Source organism: Jatropha curcas, chromosome 2 (assembly GCF_041381405.1).
Source record: "Jatropha curcas cultivar XTBG-Jc1 chromosome 2, XTBG_Jcur_1.0, whole genome shotgun sequence".
Lineage (NCBI taxonomy): Eukaryota > Viridiplantae > Streptophyta > Magnoliopsida > Malpighiales > Euphorbiaceae > Jatropha > Jatropha curcas.
The window spans coordinates 1,579,171-1,600,725 of NC_143152.1; the positions used below are offsets into that span (position 1 = coordinate 1,579,171).

Consider the following 21,555-nt stretch of genomic DNA (forward strand, 5'->3'; position numbering starts at 1 on the left):
TCTTCTGAACTTTTGACAGCTTCATTGAAAGTGGATGGAATGCTATCATCTGCAATTGGAGATGCATAGGCCACCATATCATCAAAACGAGCAGGCTTTCTTATAACTCTCCTTGGCCTATCAAGTGCAATTGACTCAAGTTGCTGTGGAGGTTCTTGGAGTTGAACCTCTTCTTCATCTGAATCTCCTTCTACCTCAGGAGTTTCTGCAGGTTCGGTACTTGCCACTGGGATTTTTCTATCAAACTCCACCTGTTTGGGAGTATCCTCCACCTGTTGTGGAGTACCATCTGATTGTTCTACTGTCACCTTTTTTAACATGGTAGATTCATCAAAAGTGACATCTCTGCTAAAGATTATTTTCTTTGATTCTGTACACCATAGTCGATAGCCTTTAACACCGGTGCTTATCCCCATGAAAATGGCTTTCTTAGCTCTTGGATCCAGCTTCGATTCCTTAACATGATAATATGCAGTGGAACCAAATACACGTAAGGAATCATAATCATTAGCAGGTTCTCCACACCATACCTCTATAGGTGTTTTGCCACCAATAGCAGTTGATGGTAATCGATTAATGAGATGGCACGCATATGACAAAGCCTCAGCCCAAAATTTCTTGTCTAACCCAGCGTTAGACAACATACACCGAACTTTCTCCAGCAACGTTCGGTTCATACGTTCTGCCACCCCATTCTGCTGCGGTGTATTTCTAACTGTGAAGTGTCGAACAATGCCTTCATCTGCACAGATTTTATCAAAAGCATCATTTTTGTATTCTCCTCCATTGTCTGTTCGGAGACATTTGATGCGTCTGCCAGTCTGAGTTTCCACTAATTTTTTCCATTTAAGGAAAACTTTAAGCACTTCATCTTTTGACTTCAAGGTATACACCCAAACCCTTCGAGAGAAATCATCAACAAAGGTCACATAATAGTGTTTACCACTCAAAGAAGCTGTTGTAGAGGGTCCCCATACATCAGAGTGAACATAGTCCAAAATACCCTTGGTATTATGGATTCCGGTGCCAAATTTCACTCTTGTCTGCTTTCCTTTGGTGCAATGCTCACAGAAGTCCAACTTGCAGGTTTTGACATTTTTCAATAATCCCTGATCTGACAATCTTTTCAAGGATTTTTCACCTGCATGTCCCAAACGCCTATGCCACAATCTGGTTGTTTCCAACTCTTTGTCATCACTAGAAACAACTGCTGCTGTTGATCCAATAATTGTATTACCTTGATAGTAATACAAATTATTCCTTCTCCGAACTCCTTTCATCACCACAAGTGCACCAGAGATGACTTTCATCACTCCATCTTTCGCAATTACAGTGAGTCCTTTTGATTCTAGGGCTCCCACTGAAATGAGATTCTTTGTCAAACTTGGTACATATCGAACATCAGTCAGGATCCTGATTGACCCATCATGATTCTTCAAACGGATTGAACCAATCCCTTCTGTGAAGCAAGGAACATTATTTGCAGTATAGACAACTTCATTTTCAAGTTCTTTAAAGTCAAAAAACCAGTCTCGATGGGGACTCATATGATGACTGCATGCAGAGTCTAGCAGCCATACCTCACCAGAACTTGTCAAATTTGCTGATGAATTGTCTATAGATGCCATGATAACTAATGAGAAGTCTGAGTCTTCATCATCACACTCAGCTATGTTTGAATTAATAACAGCTTTGCCTTTGGCTTTTAGCTTTGGACAATCTTTCTTCCAGTGACCTTTCTCACGACAAAAGGCACACTCATCTTTTTCAACTCTGGATCTTGAACGGGATCTACTTTTCTTTCCCCCTTTCTTTTGGCTTCGTGAACGGCCTCCAACTACCAGAGCTTCTACTTCAGTTGCCTTTTCCTTCTTTTCTATCTTTCTCAGTTCATGACTGTAAAGATCAGCACAAACTTCACTGAAAGTCACTTCTTTATTCCCATAGATTAGAGTCGTTGTAAGATGCTCAAATTCATCTGGAAGAGATGCTAGCAACAACACTGCCAAATCTTCGTCTCCAAATATCACATCCAAATTAAACAAATCACCCACCAACTGATTAAATTTGGTGATGTGTTCATTCATAGTGGTACCAGGGACATAATCGAAGCGATACAATTTCTTCTTCATGAAGAGTTTATTCTGATTGTTTTTCTTCAAAAATTTCTCCTCCAATGCCTTCCACAATTTGTTTGCAGAAGTTTCTTTCGAGAAAGCATATTTTTGCTCTCTAGAAAGACACGACCGAATTGTACCACATGCCAGACGATTGATGGTCTTCCATTCACTCTCCTCCATCTCGTTTGGTTTCTCTACTTCAATAGCAACATCTAGACCTTGCTGAAAGAGAGCGTCTAGAACTTCACTTTGCCACATGCCGAAATGACCGGTGCCATCGAAAATCTCCACTGAAAATCTTGCATTTGATACAGCATTTCTTACGAAGGTTGATGCTGTAACAGGTGTGGTATTTTTCTTTCCGTCTGTCATTTCTGCTTTAAATATCTAATAGCTATAAAATCAATTTTCAAAATGCGGAACACAACCAAGGAAACCTTTTTTATGTGGCAGATCAGACTATGCTGCAACCACAGTGAATACTTAGTAACCTTGGCTCTGATACCAATTGTTGTGGAAATTGGGCTTTTTCCACCAAAAGCAATTTGTGAATTACTGTACTTACTAACTACACTAAGTAAATTCCCAGGTAAGTGGAGGAGTCATAAATGGTCTCACTTAAAATCCACTTGCCTAGACAGAATTTACCTAGAAGTAATTAATTAGACAATAACCACCAAAAATATTTTTGCCCAACAATAGCTATTAAATAAATAAAGACAAAAGCAATAAATAAAAGAGAATACCAAAATTTAACGAGGTTCGGCCAATTTTGCCTACGTCTTCGGACACTACTAAATTTATATTTCACTAAAGAAATATACAAATTGAGAGAGGAGAGAAACTTGTCTAACCCACTTAAGAATTGGAAGACAAGTTTTGGAATGATTTTAAACTTAAGGAGCTAGGCTCCTTTTATAGCCAAAAGGCTCCCTATTCTAATCCTAGTTTCCCGATGTGGGATTTTTGCCACATAACCAATATCCCTGCGGTGCCCTTCAGCCTGAAAATGTCATTGAAGTGTACTGTGACATTGTCAACAATCGTTCGAAGTTCAGTGTCTCCTGCATGTGAATTGACTGCAGTTCTCAGTTCATTTATCTGCCGGTTGTGCTCTTCTAGCCACCGTGCATATTCTACGTCAACTGTCAAAATTTTAATTTGTTCCGCTACCAAACTACGTCTTGAAATTACCGTTTGTAGTGATGGCATGTAATACACTCTTCCTCCCCCACCAAAGGGCACTGGCCGGAAAGCAAGATTGTTCTTTAGCCCCTTTCTTTTCTTTTCTTTTCTTTAATATTTTCTGATTAGGTTGAATTATTATTTAATCCCTTTTTTAGGCTAATTTTTTTGATTAATCAACTAATAGAAAACTTAGAGAGAAACACTTTTCTGCTAATTTTGCATTTCTGCTAATTTTGCATTCAAGATAAAGAAAATAAAATTTTTCCTATATATATATATATATATATATATATATATATATATATATATATATATATACAAAATTGATTTTTGAAAGAAACGTCCTGAATTGTATTTTCAATTAAAACTATACTCTCCGTTTAAAACATAGATAACTAATTATTGAACTATTGGCTAATTTTTGTAAATTAAATATGCTAAAGAATATTTTGTATTTGATAATATAACGGTTAAAATAACATTGTTGATTATATTAAATAATGCTTACCAAAACAGTGAAAGTTCTTCAACGTGAAAAACCAATTACCGGGTATTATTAACATATTAGATTTATTTTTATTTATATATACTACAAAATATGTAATTAATATACTTAGAAAAAAATATGTAATTTGAACGAAAAAGACCCAGACTATTTTAGTAAAGTATGTGGGTCCCAATTGGCAAAAAATAATAGTTTGGGCCTTCCAATAAAAGAATTAGGCCTTTAAGTGATAAAACTGGTATAATTCAGGGCCCAAATTAAATTTTATCGCCTTAATTTCAGGTTGGCTGCCATCCTTTTTTTTATTTGCTCTATTTGCTACTAAACAGGAATTGCTTGCTCATGAGTCGTGAGGTATTCTTTTTTTATCAGGTTCTATTTGATTTTTCTAAAAAAAATATTTTTTTTTATAGACTGAAATAAACATGAACACTTTAATTATATGGAACTTACGTTTATGGGAGGAACTACAGAGAATTTCTTCATTTATAAGAATTGTTCACTCGGTCTCTTATTTAAGAAATCCGAGTCTTTTCTACTCAGACCAATCTCCATTAGTGTAAATAAAATTATCTTATTACATTAATATTGGTTAAAAAAATTTAAATTTTAAAATAATTAATATAGGAAATATAGCCTAATCTAGTAATAGTGTAGGCACAACAAAGTCAAAAAAAAAACCTTGTTTTATTTGATGTCTGGTTATATCAACAGATTAAATTTCGTTTTTCCAATTTTGTTCTTTTCCATTTGGTTTTTAACTTATTGCAGGAGTATGCATATAATTAAAATGCAGTCATTTTGCTCATAAAAATAAAAATAAAAATAAAAAAGAAAGAAAGAGACACAATTAAATAAGATTAAGCTTAAGAAAAGGATTCACAAGTTAAGACTCTTCACTCCTCCTTACAGCTGTGTTTAACGGAGATCGAATCCGAAAACTCTTTTCACCTGTCCAGCTTGCATTGTGAAATGAGCCACAACCCATAGATGCTGATAACAACGATTATTTAGTCATCAATTTGCCATAGCCACTTCTTGTCCTTAATTGGGTATTGAAATAGAAGCTCAATGGAACAGAATAATGGACCATCGAGGTAACACTTGCTTTGAATAGAGTTCAACAAATTTGTGATAATTTCACATGAAAAAGATCAATTGATTACACATTGACATGAAAACTTTCTTTTTATATCATCGAGCAATAATTCAAGAATAATACTTCCATTTTCAAATAATAAAAAAAGAATAATACTTATATAATTATAAATGACTACGTAACTAAAAGTAAAATCTTAAAGAAAAGAGACATAATGAAATAACTAAAATTTGAAATTTTGAACTTAAAAGACTGAATAATTTAATTGTGAAGATTTAAAATAGCAAAATCAATTAAAAACTTAGTATTAAGTTGTTGTGTTCAGTAAAAATTTTTGAATTATCATTTTAAATGTTATCTTAGTTAAAATTTTCAAGTGATATTTAAATGAATGTTTTTAAATAATTTAAAATCAATACCAGAAAGTTTCAAAAATTTTTAAGTAACAATTGGATATGTAAGAATTAGAACGATTGACTTGCAGCCGGGATTGCCTTGTACGTAATACTATGGGCCTATGGCCCAAGTTAAAAGGACATGCTCTGTTAAGAGATGTGCATTTTAAGACGAATGATTATATTTTTTTAGTTTGTAAGATTATATAATTTAAATTGAAGGATTATATATTTTAATGCTTAGAGTTATATTTTTTGGATCATATTTTGTATCCTATTAATAATTCTTTGATCCTATGAATTAGGTATTGAAAATTCTAATACAAGAAATCTCTTTCTCTATTTTTTCTATATTATTTATATTCTTTATATTTTCTATATTTTTATAACAAATTATTTATTGAAATTCTATTGCAAAAATTGCATTTCATCAAAATGTAATTTGAGAACCAACCAACCAAACATGTATAAAAGAACTTTTGGCAATATTAGTAGACCATAGGAATAGTAGTCGACGGCAAGACTTTCTTTGACATTTCTATTTGTTAATTGTTATTGGACAAGGCGGCCAAGCTAAATTATAGCCATTCAATTCTTCTTCTTCTTCTTCTTCTTCTCTAGTTTCCACCTACAGATAGAAGTAGACCCATCACAATTTCCATGGCACAATTCTGTTTCCACTCCACTCTTTATCTTCTCTTTCTCATCAAATTCCTTTCTCTTTTGCTTCTTTTATCATCTCCTTCCTCTGCAGCAGCTAATTTCTTGATAAACTGTGGAGGGCCTACTGTTTCTCTTTCTGATGACTGGACTTTTCTAGCTGATGACACGAGTTCTAGTTCTTTCTCTCTAAAAGGTGGTGAATCTATCGAAAACAGCTCTATGTTACCATCTGACACTTCTCCTCTCTATCAAACAGCAAGAATTTTCCATCAACCGTCGTATTTTGAGCTCAATATCGCTGATATTGGCAATTATTTAGTCCGTCTTCATTTCTTCACATTCAAATCCAAGAAGACTGATTTTTCCAATGCTTTCTTCAATGTTTTGGGCTCAAACTTGACACTCTTATCAAAATACAGTACAGAAAACACTACCCATTTACCAGTCAAAAAGGAATTTTTTCTCTTTATCAATGAAGGCAAGTTCAAAATACATTTCATTCCCGCAAATAAAAAATCTTTTGCTTTCATTAACGCCATTGAAGTCCTTCATCTTCCAGAAGACTTTCTATTTGATAAAAATTCAAATATAAACTCCAGTTTTGTAGGCCCTCCTTTAAGTGGTACCTTATTCAAACATACCGCTTTAAACACACTTTACAGGATAAATGTTGGAGGGCAGAAGGTTAATGATGCTGATGATCTTTTCAGAAGGGAATGGTTAATAGATGATCCGTATCTAATTGGAGGGATTTCTGCAAGAAACTATACATATGATGGTAGGCCTCATCGATTTCGTAAAGCTAAACCAATTCAAGATATTGCTCCAGACATTGTGTACAAGACTTGCAGAATTGTGACCACAGATAATAATATCACTTGGCGTTTTGATGTGAGAAAGGAAATTATGCATCTTGTTCGCTTGCACTTCTGTGATATAGCTAGTGATGTTGCTGGTACTCATTTTGATCTCTACATATATACGAAGTATAGGGACTTTGTTGACCCTGAAATCGATTTAAATGCTACAACAATGGCAGCTCCATTTTTTTCTGATTATGTTGTTAAATCTGATGATTCTGGTCATATAGACATTAGCGTAGGCCCTAATGATATTTTTGAAAACAAAGTTGCTTATCTAAATGGGGTGGAGATTATGGAGTTTGTGACAGATAAAATCAAAGAGCCTATTGCTATGGATGAGCATAGCAGCAGAAAACATCTTCTTATAATCGGTTTTTCAATTGGGGGTGTGAGTTTAGTGTTAAGTTTGATAATTTTGGCTTTGCTTGCTTTTAGACACGGAAGAAAAGGTAAAAAGGATCAGGTTGAAAAAGATGAGGTTCCTGTTGGGAAAGGAAGGCCTAATAGTTGGATGACTGCAACAACTTTTAACTCTTCTTCTCCTCTTCCGAAGCTGAATCTCAAGTTAAAAATGTCTCTCTCTGAAATTTTGGCTGCTACAGAGAATTTTGACACCAAGTTTTTGATTGGTGAAGGTGGGTTTGGTAAAGTTTATAAGGGAACACTTTCAAGTGGAAAGAAAGTAGCTGTGAAAAGAAGTGATCCAAGCAACGGCCAAGGTCTACCAGAATTCCAAACGGAGGTTATGGTGTTATCCAAAATTCGCCATCGCCACCTCGTTTCCTTAATCGGGTACTGCGACGAAGGAGAGGAAATGATACTGGTTTATGAGTTCTTGGAGAAGGGAACTTTAAGAGATCATCTTTATAGTTGGAAAGAGAATTCAAAGAATACACATCAAGTATTGACTTGGAAGCAAAGGCTTGAAATTTGCATAGGTGCAGCTACAGGTCTTCATTATCTGCATACTGGTTCAGAATGGGAAATCATTCACCGAGATGTTAAGTCGACTAACATCTTGCTCGACGAATATTATGTGGCCAAAGTTGCTGATTTCGGTCTCTCACAGTCCGGTCCTCCCGATCGAGACCATTGCAGAATGGGGCTAATAGGCAGTTTTGGATATCTTGATCCTGAATATCTGTTAACTTTTCAGTTAACTGCCAAATCTGATGTCTACTCCTTCGGAGTAGTGCTGCTTGAAGTTCTCTGTGCTCGTCCCCCAATTATAAGCTCAAATATGAACTTGGCTGAATGGGGTATGCTCTGGCTGAACAAGGGCCAACTAGAAAAGATCACTGATCCTTCATTGGCTGGCCAAATTAACCCTAATTCGCTAAGAAAGTTCGGCGAAATAGTTGAAAAGTGTTTGAAGAAGGAAGGAGCAAGCAGGCCTACAATGCTCGATGTGCGCTGGGACTTAGAATATGTACTGCAGCTACAACAAACTGCATTACACAGAGAACCTCATGAAGACAGCACAACTGATATTTCATCAAATTATGTGTTCACTGACAGTTCTAATAGTTTCCCCAATCAGGAAGACTGCGGTTGTGATGATCACTGACTCGAAGCTCGAATTCTCTTCATCAATGGTTACAGTGGAAATAATCTCAACACGTCAAAAATTGGATACATATGTACTGGTCTAGTAGTGTCTGTGCTTCTTCTATTTAATGTATCATTTGTTAGTACGAGTGAATCGTGTTAATCAAGCTAGAAATAGACTACTGTTGTAAGTTAGTAATTTTAGTACTTGATCGTAGAGTCTATTCCCCAATATTATTTATTTTAGTAATTGTTATTCTATTAGCTGATATTCATATGGTCATTTAAATTAAAAGTATTCCTTAAATTAATTTTATAAAAATAAATATTTAATTAGTTAGACGCTAAAAGCTAAATAACAAAATGTTAAAAGCTAAATAACAAAACGTTAAAGTTAAAAGTCGTGTTCGACAATAGCTTTTTAAGTAGCTTTTAGCATTTTGACCAATCAAAACATTAAACGTTATTTTTTATAGTATTCGGTGACATAACATTTTAACTGGCTTTTAGAGGTTAATGTAGTGTTCTATAAAAAGTTAACTTTGTAACGTTTAGCTTTTAGTGCTTCATGAAAAGCTATTAAAACAACTAATAGCTAAACGTTATTAAAACAGCTAATTGTTACCAAAATAGTTAATTTTACCGAATAGACCCAAAAGCTGGACGTTAGAGTGTGTAACCTTATAAAAAGCTAGACCTTGGAATATGTAATATTATAAACAGCTTCTTCAACCAACATTATAAAAAGCTTTTTCAACCTTTAAAAGCTCCTTCAACTTATGTTATAAAAAGCTCATTCAACCTATGTTGTGCATGTTGGGCCGTAACATTTAGAATAGCGTTTAGTGTTTTGAATTCATCAAAACACTATTTTTTTTTTAATTATTGTGTTTAGTAACTTGATATACAGAATAGTTTCAGAAGTTTATAGAGTGTTTTCTAAAACGTTATTTTACCTGACGTTTAGGGTTTCAATCTTTTTACTAATTTTTTTTATAATCTTATCTTTATTCTTAATTAATATAAAATTGTTATGTTATCATATTACGTGTTTTATTATCTTTAAGTTTGACTTATTTATATTTGATAGTAAAAAAAAATTTTATATATTTGTATTTAAACTCAAATAAATATTAAAAATTAAAAATGTTGATCTCTTAAAATATTAAAAATTTTTCATTTTGTATCCTATATATAAAAGTGGGAACAAGGGGGAATAATGAGATTACCTATATTAACCTCAGTGAAATTTTAGAAATCCTAAAATAGCCTTAATTAATGTTAATTTGAAAATTACATTTTATGCCAACAAAGGTTTGGATAAGTGGTTCGGCACTTTTCTCCTTTGAGTAAGGTCGAAGATTTGATTCTCTTGGATAAAATAAAAACTCGTTGGGAGCACTTTACCTTGGCCCAATACAGCAGGATTTAATTCTAATCCAGTAAGCTCGGAATAACTGTGGTTAAGACAAAAAAAAGAACATTACAATTTTCTTAGTTGATTTGATATAATTTTTAAAAATTATTTTTTAAATAAACACATGTAGATAATAAAAAAAGAAAAGTATGCTCTTCCTTAAAATTCAGGGTTTATTTGGTGAGAATATAATGTTTCTTTTATGTAAAATTTCATTAAATTACAACATTTGCAATTAAAGAAGGGATTGATTTTTGAAATTCAAATGATGAGTTTTTAATATAATTTGTTTCTTGTTATATGTTGAGTTCCAAAAAGAGTTATATTCTTAATAATAATTTTTTATATTTCCTTTGCAATAAATAGATGACTTTTTGAAAATTAAATATTTTTAATTTTCTTAATATTTTTCTATTATATTTTAAATATATTTGACTCGAAATAAAATAATATTTATAAAACTGGAAAAAAAAATAAAATAATACAATTTTTGTTTGGGTTACTTTTTGCGGTTTTAATAATTTGTGCAAATGCATATATTCATTTCTTTAATGCACTGAGTGAGTAATATTGTCATTATAGCCAAAATAATTATCATCATCTGCTCATTTTTTTTCTTTACTCAGTAGTAAAGAATAATTTATTATTATTTTTTTATCATAGTTGTACATATATATTGATGTGGAGTTAAAAGCAGGTTGGAGATAAAAGTGATCATACGAACATACAACGCAAGTCATAAAAAAATACTAGTATTTATTGTTAAGAATCCCACATCAACTAAATACTAAATCCACAAAGGGCTAGCAAATTGGGTAGTACTAATCTTTTAGCAATGGTTGGCCCAAGCCCAAGTAAGCCCACATCATATATTTTCATCTCATGGGTTCTAATCTCTCATCCAGTCCACCTCTACCCTTTCAACTTCTAATATGGTATCAGACCAGGTCCGGCCCGGTCCAGTTATTCCTCAATTCACTGGTGTTGCCGCTGCGTTTCAATTCAGGCTCTCGTCTAGATGTCCAGTCCCTAGTGAGGCCCATCCAATTTCATGGGCAAAAAGCCCAGTTCAATTTCAGGGGGAGGATTTAAGTTTCAAGTGTCAACCAAAAGTCCAGTCTCGGTTGCACTTGAGGGGGAGTGTTAAGAATCCCACATCAACTAAATACTAAATCCACAAAGGGCTAGCTAATTGGTTAGTACTAATCTTTTAACAATGGTTGCCCAAGCCCAAGTAAGCCCACATCATATATTTTCATCTCATGGGTTCTAACCTCTCATCCAGTCCACCTCTACCCTTTCAACTTCTAATATTTATAACATAATGAACTTTTCAATTTTTGCTCCCTTAAGTTTTGAAAATTTAGGTATAGTGAAATTAATTTTTTATAATGAATTTAATTGAAAATTCTATGTGAATATTTCAATGTCCTTTTTTATCATTTTAAATTTATTACCAATCAAGCAACTGTTTTTATCGAACATTTTTGCTTTTAACGACTATTTTTATCAAACACTTTCCCTTTTAATCACTATTTAAACAATTAACAGCTACCCGCTAACATCTTCCAACTACTAAAACACATAACAACTATTAAAACAGTTAATATTGCCGAACACACTATATAAAACGCCACAGTTAAATTAATAGAGATAGTTCAAAGCTGCTGTCAGAACGAAACCGTAGAATGGAAAGTAGCAAATAAAATGCAAGCTCATTTGCTGGGAAATGGGACTGCAAATAGTTCTAACTGGGAAAAGAAAGTGTTCATTTTCCTAGGAACCAACCCTTGGCTGAAGGTCGAGTTGGTAAAAAGTTTCTTTGCAAAATTGGCATTAGAAGCATACAGATAAAAAAATTCACCATGTAAAAATCATGAATCTGTAAAACCAAAGAGGAAATGACTTTAACGTCCTTCATAGAAACTTTTGAAATTTCTTATTCTAATAAATGTTTCTGAACTCGGTAGAAATTTAGCAGCAGCTCATCAATTCTCAATTTTTAGACTAAAAGCTATAAATGTTTCAAATCAATTATTTGATTTTGGTTTTGTATAATTGACATCACATATTCAATAATTTTATCAAAATAAACATGTACATATCAAAGAAAAATCTGAAACACCCAAAGGTAACTACACCCTGATTCTGCTGATTTTTTTTTTATTTTTTTATTTTTTTATTTTTAGTATACAAATTGATAGTTGTAAGCTATGTTACATGTACCACTTCTATCTTCCTTTTATCACTTCTAACAAAAGTCAAACTTCGATCAAATTATTGGCACTAAATGTTTTACAACACAAGAAATAGCCATACATCTCTACAAGACATACCTGATGTTACAGCTGCAGTGTGGACCTATAACTATAACCATTACCTTACCAGAGAGGTAATCTACCGCTCTCATTCCCGTGGACGGGCCAACCAGAGAGAACTGAAGGCTCGCAGCCTGGAGAAATAATCGTTTATTGCCAGAAGAGCAAGAGCAGACTGCCTGGTTGTCAATATACGATGCATTTGTTCAAGAGTCTGCTGTCTCAGATTATCAGCCTGATAATTGTCAAAGGATAAAAATGATAGTAACAATAAGCAACTGAACTGCAAGCCAACAAAGCAATAGAAGCAGGAAAGATGACTGATGATCAGGATGATAAAATATACATGGGTTCCAATCATTCAGTTTATCAAACAGAATTCTGTATACTGAAGATTAGTACGCTCCAGCAAATTCACCCTTGTTTTACAGTCAATTCTTGAAACTCAAAATCCCCAAAGTTCAAAGATTACATGAATGAATATTTGAACTTACGAGGAGAGAAATATAAGAATTAAACTAATCTAGTGGATTTGAAAATTTACCTTCTCCACAGGTATCTAAAACTGAAAACAATTTTCTGTCCACATTCTTAATTCTAAACCCCCCTTCATCAGTTTAATCAGCCATAAAAACCCATGCACTGTAACCCTCATTAAACTTAAACGAAAGAAGATCGGTTTCAAATTCCTCCAACTAAAAAGCCCACCATCCAAACCTGAATTTCACATAATTGAGTTGTTCTCGTCCTCATTAGTCCAATCACTGAACTTCAAAAATAGGTTTTACAGGATTTGGTAACATCGTTTCGATTCAATCTGTTTTTTTTTAAAGAATGAAATAGGTTGTCAGACCTCTTGACTTCAATTTTCAAGCCCCTAGAGTTTTGGGTTATTCCCAACACCACACTAGTAAATCCTCAGAGAGAGACAAACACTATCCATGCATAAAAATATTATATACAGAACACACCAAAATCAAGACTTTATCTACAAATCATGGTAAACGACCTAGGAAAAATCTAAACCAATTTCAAAATATCAAAAGACCTCAACATATCATATGGTCATAATATAACACGAATGGAAAAACAGGGGAAAAAATGGGAAAAAATAACTCATGCTTGATAAAAATTGAAGGGTGCCAACCAATTTTGCCAGAAAAGAAAAAGGGTTTAGTAATCATATTTCTCAAGTTCTTTTGTCCCTCTTTCTGCAGAAGGGGAGAGGGTTCATTTCTACTTATTCACTGTTTTGAATTTTTTCTTTCTTCGTCTTTTTTCTCTCTTAATTCTTGTAAACCAAGCATTTATTTCCACATTCACTCCTAACAGAATTTACAAGAGTTGAATAAAAGAAACTAAAGCACAGTATCCTCAAGAATTACGACTTAACTTCAAAATCTACAGGATATTGATTTGTATGTGCATACTAGACTAATAAAATGAAATCCTAAGTGGGATTAGAATAAGAAAATGAACATAATCAATCATTTTGCTCAGCCCAGAACACTGGAAAAGCTAATTTGAAATTTCAAGGATCCAGACGCACACTTGACCAAGATTTCTTTTAACCCTCAATGGCGAACGTGGAGAAAGAAAAACATGACTAACTCTAGGAGAAAAATACCTGGCGAAGGAACCCCTCTAGTGTTCCTAGCTTTCCCATGGCCATCTGACCCATATAGTTTGCTACATTCCTAGAAGAACCTGACGAACCAGGGGTGCCACTGGCCAATGTCTCAGCCAGGGATTGTTGCAGTGCTTCCATTCCTTGTGACAAAGCATCTTCTGCCTGTTGGGATGATTGTTGCAAGCTGTAGATGCCCATCAACTGTTGCTCGGTTAGAGGCTCCAGTTGATTCACAAGAAGCTAAACCAATTTCAGGAATTCCAGTTCAGTTCAGGAAACAGAAAATGAAATGCGTTCTTTCAATCCAAAAGGACGGAGAGAGAAGGCAAATAACAATTAGGAAACTATAAGATGTTAATGCAACGGAGAAGTTGGATGAAGGTCAACTATTAAATACTTCAGCAATCACAAAATTCTGAACCACTGGTTTGTGCAGTGGGCATTACAATGTTTAGATGAATGCAGAAAATATTGTTCAGCGTTTTCCTAATCTCAAAATGGTAAATCAACATTCCAGAACTAAAAATCAGGAAAATGAAAAATTCCAAGGCTCTGCTTATGATACAAATATTTTGGGATGCTACCTATTCTATCCCTGTTGCAGAGTTAGAAACTGGACCCCAAGGTTTCAGTGCGAAAGCCATGAATGTTAAGGGAAAAATATAACCCGACTGCAAGAGGTAAAAGAGCATAATATTATCCTTTTACAAACCAATTCCCCCTGCACACACACACACACGCAAAAAAAAAAAAAAAAAAAAAAAAAAAAAAATCCCAACACCCAAAGCATTATAATAATTGATAACATTAAGCAAACAAAAACACAGTGGTATTAACTTAAGGTGCAGGTCTGCAACTCACCAGCTCCTCCTCAGACATGATGCAGACATATTATATGGCCCACCACAAAGAAAAATAATATTTCTCACACAATAATGTGCCAATCCGCATAATCTCATGGTATTAGGTCGTAATGGGATGTTCGATCTTCCATTCGAGTTTCAATTAACATCCTAGCTAACAAGCATATGAAAAGAGAAAATATTTTCTACTCTACCCTACACTTTTGTTCTTCAACGATACTCCTAGACCGAAAAAATCAATGTTCCAAAAGGAGTCCAATTTGAATCAACCAGGTTCAGAATTTAGATAAATGAACTCTAATGCAGAAGATGCTAATTCTAGTGCCATAAAATGCACGTTATCACCACTCAGATTCAAAAAATGTCAACAAGAAAACACAGCAATATGAATCAGGCTGCTGGAAGGTAGAATTTCTTTATGATAAAATTAAAATAGAAGCATAGAGGAAACACTATGACAAAACTCACCTTCAGGAGTTCAGATGAGCGGAAGCCACCAATCCACATGAAACAACGCTCGGCTGGTGTCTTCCACATATCTGACAATATGTGGAAAACATCAGCTTTCCCTGCGGTACCCTTCAGCCTGAAAATGTCATTGAAGTGTGCTATGACATTGTCAACAATCGTTCGAAGTTCAGTGTCTCCTGCATGTGAATTGACTGCAGTTCTCAGTTCATTTATCTGCCGGTTGTGCTCTTCTAGCCACCGTGCATATTCTACGTCAACTGTCAAAATTTTAATTTGTTCCTCTACCAAACTACGTCTTGAAATTACCGTTTGTAGTGATGGCATGTAATACACTCTTCCTCCCCCACCAAAGGGCACTGGCCGGAAAACAAGATTGTTCTTTAGCCCTTTTCTTTTCTTTTCTTTAATAATTTCTGATTAGGTTGAATTATTATTTAATCCCTTTTTTTGGCTAATTTTTTGATTAATCAACTAATAGAAAACTTAGAGAGAAACACTTTTCTGCTAATTTTGCATTCAAGATAAAGAAAATAAAAATTTTCCTATATATATATATATATATATATATACAAAATTGATTTTTGAAAGAAACGTCCTGAATTGTATTTTCAATCAAAACTATACTCTCCATTTAAAACATAGATATACTAATTAATGAACTGTTGGCTAATTTTTGTGAATTAAATATGCTAAAGAATATTTTGTATTTGATAATATAGCGGCTAAAATAACATTGTTGATTATATTAAATAATGCTTACCAAAACAGTGAAAGTTATTCAATGTGAAAAACTAATTACCGGGTATTATTGACATATTAGATTTATTTTTATTTATATATACTACAAAATATGTAATTAATATACTTAGAAAAAATATGTAATTTGAATGAAAAAAACCCAGACTATTTTAGTAAAGTATGTGGGTCCCAATTGGCAAAAAATAATAGTTTGGGCCTTCCAATAAAAGAATTAGGCCTTTAAGTGATAAAACTGGTATAATTCAGGGACCAAATTAAATTTTATCGCCTTAATTTCAGGTTGGCTGCCATACTTTTTTTTATTTGCTCTATTTGCTACAAAACAGGAATAGCTTGGTCATGATCGTGAGGTATTCTTTGTTTATCAGGTTCATTTGATTTTTATTAAAAAAAAATATTTTTTTATAGACTGAAATAAACATAAACGCTTTAATTATATTGAATTTACGTTTATGGGAGAAACTACGAAAATTTTCTTCGTTCATAAGAATTGTACACTTGATCTCTTATTTAAAAAATCTGAGTCTTTTCTGCTCGGACCAATTTCCATTAATGTAAATAAAATTATCTTATTACATTAGTATTGGTTAAAAAAATTTAAATTTTAAAATAATTAAGATAGGAAATATAGCCTAATCTAGTAGTAGTAGGCACAACGAAGTCAAAAAAAAACCTTGTTTTATTTGATGTCTGGTGAAATCAACAGATTAAATTTCGTTTTTCCAATTTTGTTCTTTTCGATTTGGTTTTTAACTTATTGCAAGATTATACTGTCATTTTCCTCAGTATAAAAAAAAAAAAAAAAGAAAGAAAGAGACACAATTAAATAAGATTAAGCTAAGAAAAGGATTCACAATTTAAGACTCTTCACTCCTCCCTACAGTTGTGTTTAATGGGGATAAAATCCGAAAATTCTTTCCACATGTCCAGCCTGCATTGTGAAATGAGCCACAACCCATAGATGCTGATAACAACAATTATTTAGTCATCAATTTGCCATAGCCAGTTCTTATCCTTAATTGGGTATTGAGATAGAAGTTCAATGGAGCAAAAAAATGGACCGTCGAGGTAATGCTTCCCTTTGAATAGAATTCAATAAATTTGTGATAATTTCATATGAAAAGATCAATTGGATTACACGTTAATACAAAAACTTTCTTTTCATATCATCGAGCAATAATTCAAGAATAATACTTCCATTTTCAAATTAAAAAAAAAAAGGAATAATACTTCTATAATTATAAAATGACTCGTAACTAAAAGTAAAATCTAAAAAAAAAGAGACATAATGAAAAAACTAAAAATTGAAGATTTGAACTTAAAAGACTGAATAATTTAAAAGGACATGCTCTATTAAGAGACGCGCGTTTTGGTAAATATAATACATTTGGACCTATAAGTTATTGTTTGACATGTGCAACCAAATATAAGAGAAATATATCTTTTAAAATAAAGAGTTATGTCCTTTAAAATGAATGATTATATCTTTTAGTTTGTACGATTATATAATTTAAAATAAAGAGTTATATATTTTAATGTATAAAATTATGACTTTTGGATCATATTTTGTATCTTATAAGTAGTTCCTTAATCCTATGGTTTAGGTAACTAAAATTCTAATACAAGAAATCTCTTTTTTTCTACTTTTTCTATATTCTTTATATTCTTTATATTTTCTATATTTTTATAACAAATTATTTATTGAACTTCTATTGCAAAAATTGTATTTCATCAAAATGTAATTTGAGAACCAACCAACCAAACATGTATAAAAGAACTTTTGGCAATATTAGTAGACCATAGGAATAGTAGTCGACAGCAAGACTTTCTTTGACATTTCTATTTGTTAATTGTTATTGGACAAGGCGGCCAAGCTAAATTATTGCCATTCAATTCTTCTTCTTCTTCTTCTTCTTCTTCTCTAGTTTCCACCTACAGATAGAAGTAGACCCATCACAATTTCCATGGCAGAACTCTGTTTCCACTCCACTCTTTATCTTCTCTTTCTCATCAAATTCCTTTCTCTTTTGCTTCTTTTATCATCTCCTTCCTCTGCAGCAGCTAATTTCTTGATAAACTGTGGAGGGCCTAATGTTTCTCTTTCTGATGACTGGACTTTTCTAGCTGATGACACGAGTTCTAGTTCTTTCTCTGTAAAAGGTGGTGAATCTATCGAAAACAGCTCTATATTACCATCTGACACTTCTCCTCTCTATCAAACAGCAAGAATTTTCCATCAACCATCATATTTTGAGCTCAATATCGCTGATATTGGCAATTATTTAGTCCGTCTTCATTTCTTCACATTCAAATCCAAGAAGACTGCTTTTTCCAATGCTTTCTTCAATGTTTTGGGCTCAAACTTGACACTCTTATCAAAATACAGTACAGAAAACACTACCCATTTACCAGTCAAAAAGGAATTTTTTCTCTTTATCAATGAAGGCAAGTTCAAAATACATTTCATTCCCGCAAATGAAAAATCTTTTGCTTTCATTAACGCCATTGAAGTCCTTCATCTTCCAGAAGACTTTCTATTTGATAAAAATTCAAATATAAACTCCAGGTATCCAGTCCCTCCTTTAAGTGGTACCTTATTCAAACATACCGCTTTAAACAGTACACTTTACAGGATAAATGCCAAAGATGCCGCTTTAAACACACTTTACAGGATAAATGTTGGAGGGCAGAAGGTTAATGATGCTGATGATCTTTTAAGGAGGGAATGGTTAACAGATGATCCGTATCTAATTGGAGGGAATATTTCCGTAAGAAACCATAGATATGATGGTAAGCTTAATCAAATTCCTAATACTACACAAATTCAAGATATTGCTCCAGACATTGTGTATAAGACTTGCAGATATGTGACCACAGATAATAATATCACTTGGCGTTTTGATGTGAGAAAGGAAATTATGCATCTTGTTCGCTTGCACTTCTGTGATATAGTTAGTGAGGTTGCTGGTACTCTTTTTGATCTCTACATATATACGAAGTATAGGGACGTTGTTGACCCTTATAAAGATTTATATGCTACAACAATGGCAGCTCCATTTTATTCTGATTATGTTGTTAAATCTGATGATTCTGGTCATATAGACATTAGCGTAGGCCTTAATGATACTTCTGAAAACAAATTTGCTTATCTAAATGGGGTGGAGATTATGGAATTCGTGACAGATAAAATCAAAGAGCCTGTTGCTATAGATGAGCATAGCAGCAGAAAACATCTTCTTATAGTCGGTTTTTCAATTGGGGGTGTGAGTTTAGTGTTAATTTTGATAATTTTGGCTTTGTTTGCTTTTAGACACGGAAGAAAAGGTAAAAAGGATGAGGTTGAAAAAGATGAGGTTCCTGTTGGGAAAGGAAGGCCTAATAGTTGGATGACTGCAATAACTTTTAACTCTTCTTCTCCTCTTCCGAAGTTGAATCTCAAGTTAAAAATGTCTCTCTCTGAAATTTTGGCTGCTACAGAGAATTTTGACACCAAGTTTTTGATTGGTGAAGGTGGGTTTGGTAAAGTTTATAAGGGAACACTTTCAAGTGGAAAGAAAGTAGCTGTGAAAAGAAGTGATCCAAGCAACGGCCAAGGTCTACCAGAATTCCAAACGGAGGTTATGGTGTTATCCAAAATTCGCCATCGCCACCTCGTTTCCTTAATCGGGTACTGCGACGAAGGAGAGGAAATGATACTGGTTTATGAGTTCATGGAGAAGGGGACTTTAAGAGATCATCTTTACAGTTGGAAAGAGAATTCAAAGAAAACACATCAAGTATTGACTTGGAAGCAAAGGCTTGAAATTTGCATAGGTGCAGCTACAGGTCTTCATTATCTGCATACTGGTTCAGACTGGGAAATCATTCACCGAGATGTGAAGTCGACTAACATCTTGCTCGACGAATATTATGTGGCCAAAGTTGCTGATTTCGGTCTCTCACAGTCCGGTCCTCCTGATCCAGACCATTGCAGAATGGGGCTAATAGGCAGTTTTGGATATCTTGATCCTGAATATCTGTTAACTTTTCAGTTAACTGCTAAATCTGATGTGTACTCCTTCGGAGTAGTGCTGCTTGAAGTTCTCTGTGCTCGTCCCCCAATTATAAGCTCAAATATGAACTTGGCTGAATGGGGTATGCTCTGGCTGAACAAGGGCCAACTAGAAAAGATCACTGATCCTTCATTGGCTGGCCAAATTAACCCTAATTCGCTAAGAAAGTTCGGCGAAATAGTTGAAAAGTGTTTGAAGAAGGAAGCAGCAAGCAGGCCTACAATGCTCGATGTGCGCTGGGACTTGGAATATGTACTGCAGCTACAACAAACTGCATTACACAGAGAACCTCATGAAGACAGCACAACTGATATTTCATCAAATTATGTGTTCCCTGTGAGTTCTAATAGTTTCCCCAATCAGGAAGACTGCGGCTGTGATGATGACTGACTCGAAGCTCGAATTCTCTTTATCAATGGTTGACAGTGGCAAATAATCTCGACACGTCAAAAATTGGATACATATGAACTGGTCTACTAGTGTCTCTGCTTCTTCCATTTAATGTATCATTTGTTAGTACGAGTGAATCGTGTTAATCAAGCTAGAAAATAGACTACTGTTGGAAGTTTGTAATTTTATTACATGTTGTAGAATCTATTCCTCGGTATTATTTGTTTTAGTAATTGTTATTCTATTAAGTGTTATTCATATAGTCATTTAAATTAAAAGTATTTGTTAACTTAATGTTGTAAAAATAATTATTTAATTAGTTAGACGCTAAAAGTTAAATAACAAAACGTTAGAGTTAAAAGGCTGTGTTCGAAAACAGCCTTTTAAGTAGTTTTTAGCGTTTTAACCGGTCAAAACACTAACGTGTAGTTTTTAGTGTTCTATGAAAAGCTATTTAAACAACTAACAGCTAAACGCTACTAAAACAGCTAATTGTTACTAAAACAACTAATTTTGCCAAATAAACCAAAAAGCTAAACGTTAGAGTGTGTAACCTTATAAAAAACTAAACCTTAGAATATGTAATATTATAAAAAGCTTTTTCAACCGACATTATAAAAAGCTTTTTCAACCTCTAAAAGCTCCTTCAACTTGTGTTATAAAAAGGTCATTCAACGTATGTTGTGCGTGTTGGGCTGTAACATTTAGAATAGCGTTTAATGTTTTGAATTCATCAAAACACTATATTTTTTTTTAAATTATTGTGTTCGGTATCATGATATACATAGTAAGTTTCAGAAGTTTATAGAGTATTTTCTAAAACGTTATTTTACCTGACGTTTAGGGTTTCAATCTTTTTACTATTTTTTTTTTACAATCTTATCCTTATTCTTAATTAATATAAAATCTTTTTATTATTACATTAGGTGTTTTATTATCTTTAAGTTTGACTTATTTATATTTGATAGTAAAAAAAAAATATTATTATTATTTTTTTTTTTTGCATTTAAACTCAAACAAATATTAAAAATTAAAAATGTTGATCCCCTACAATATTAAAAATTTTTCATTTTCTATACTATATATAAAAGTGGGAATAAGAGGGAAGATTGAGATTATTTATACTAACCTCGGTGAAATTTTAGAAATCCTAAAATAGCTTTAATCATAGTTAATTCGAAAATTACATTTTATGCCAACGAAGGTTTGAATAAGTGGTTCAGCGCTCTTTTCTTTTGAGTAAGGTCGAGGGTTTGATTCTCATGGATGAAGCA

At 33.3% G+C, this 21,555-nt stretch overlaps 1 protein-coding gene and 2 pseudogenes across 1 annotated transcript; 2 read left to right on the forward strand and 1 right to left on the reverse strand.

Moving 5' to 3' along the window:
• The first annotated feature begins 5,828 nt into the window (after nt 1-5,828).
• Nucleotides 5,829-8,650, forward strand: LOC149498015 (putative receptor-like protein kinase At5g24010 pseudogene; annotated as a pseudogene).
• A 3,269-nt stretch (nt 8,651-11,919) lies between these two features.
• LOC110010389 (TGACG-sequence-specific DNA-binding protein TGA-2.1-like) lies at nt 11,920-15,404 on the reverse strand. Its single transcript, XM_089718065.1, has 3 exons — nt 15,078-15,404; nt 13,744-13,986; nt 11,920-12,351 (listed from the first exon to the last, which is right to left on the reverse strand). Exons 1-3 carry the CDS (start codon nt 15,402-15,404, stop codon nt 12,205-12,207), a joined length of 717 nt encoding a protein of 238 aa, XP_089574191.1. The 3' UTR covers nt 11,920-12,204.
• A 2,285-nt stretch (nt 15,405-17,689) lies between these two features.
• On the forward strand, nt 17,690-20,514 carry LOC149498016 (putative receptor-like protein kinase At5g24010 pseudogene; annotated as a pseudogene).
• The last annotated feature ends 1,041 nt before the right edge of the window (nt 20,515-21,555 follow it).

What these genes read in the sequence shown, in the direction of transcription:
- LOC110010389 (XM_089718065.1), bottom strand. Translation starts at nt 15,404, where the DNA reads ATGCCATCACTACAAACGGTAATTTCAAGACGTAGTTTGGTAGAGGAA. An exon ending in GCTCATCTGAACTCCTGAAG is followed by an intron (nt 13,987 to 15,077) that starts GTGAGTTTTGTC and finishes AAATTGGTTTAG; the next exon opens with CTTCTTGTGAATCAACTGGA. An exon ending in TAGAGGGGTTCCTTCGCCAG is followed by an intron (nt 12,352 to 13,743) that starts GTATTTTTCTCC and finishes GACAATTATCAG; the next exon opens with GCTGATAATCTGAGACAGCA.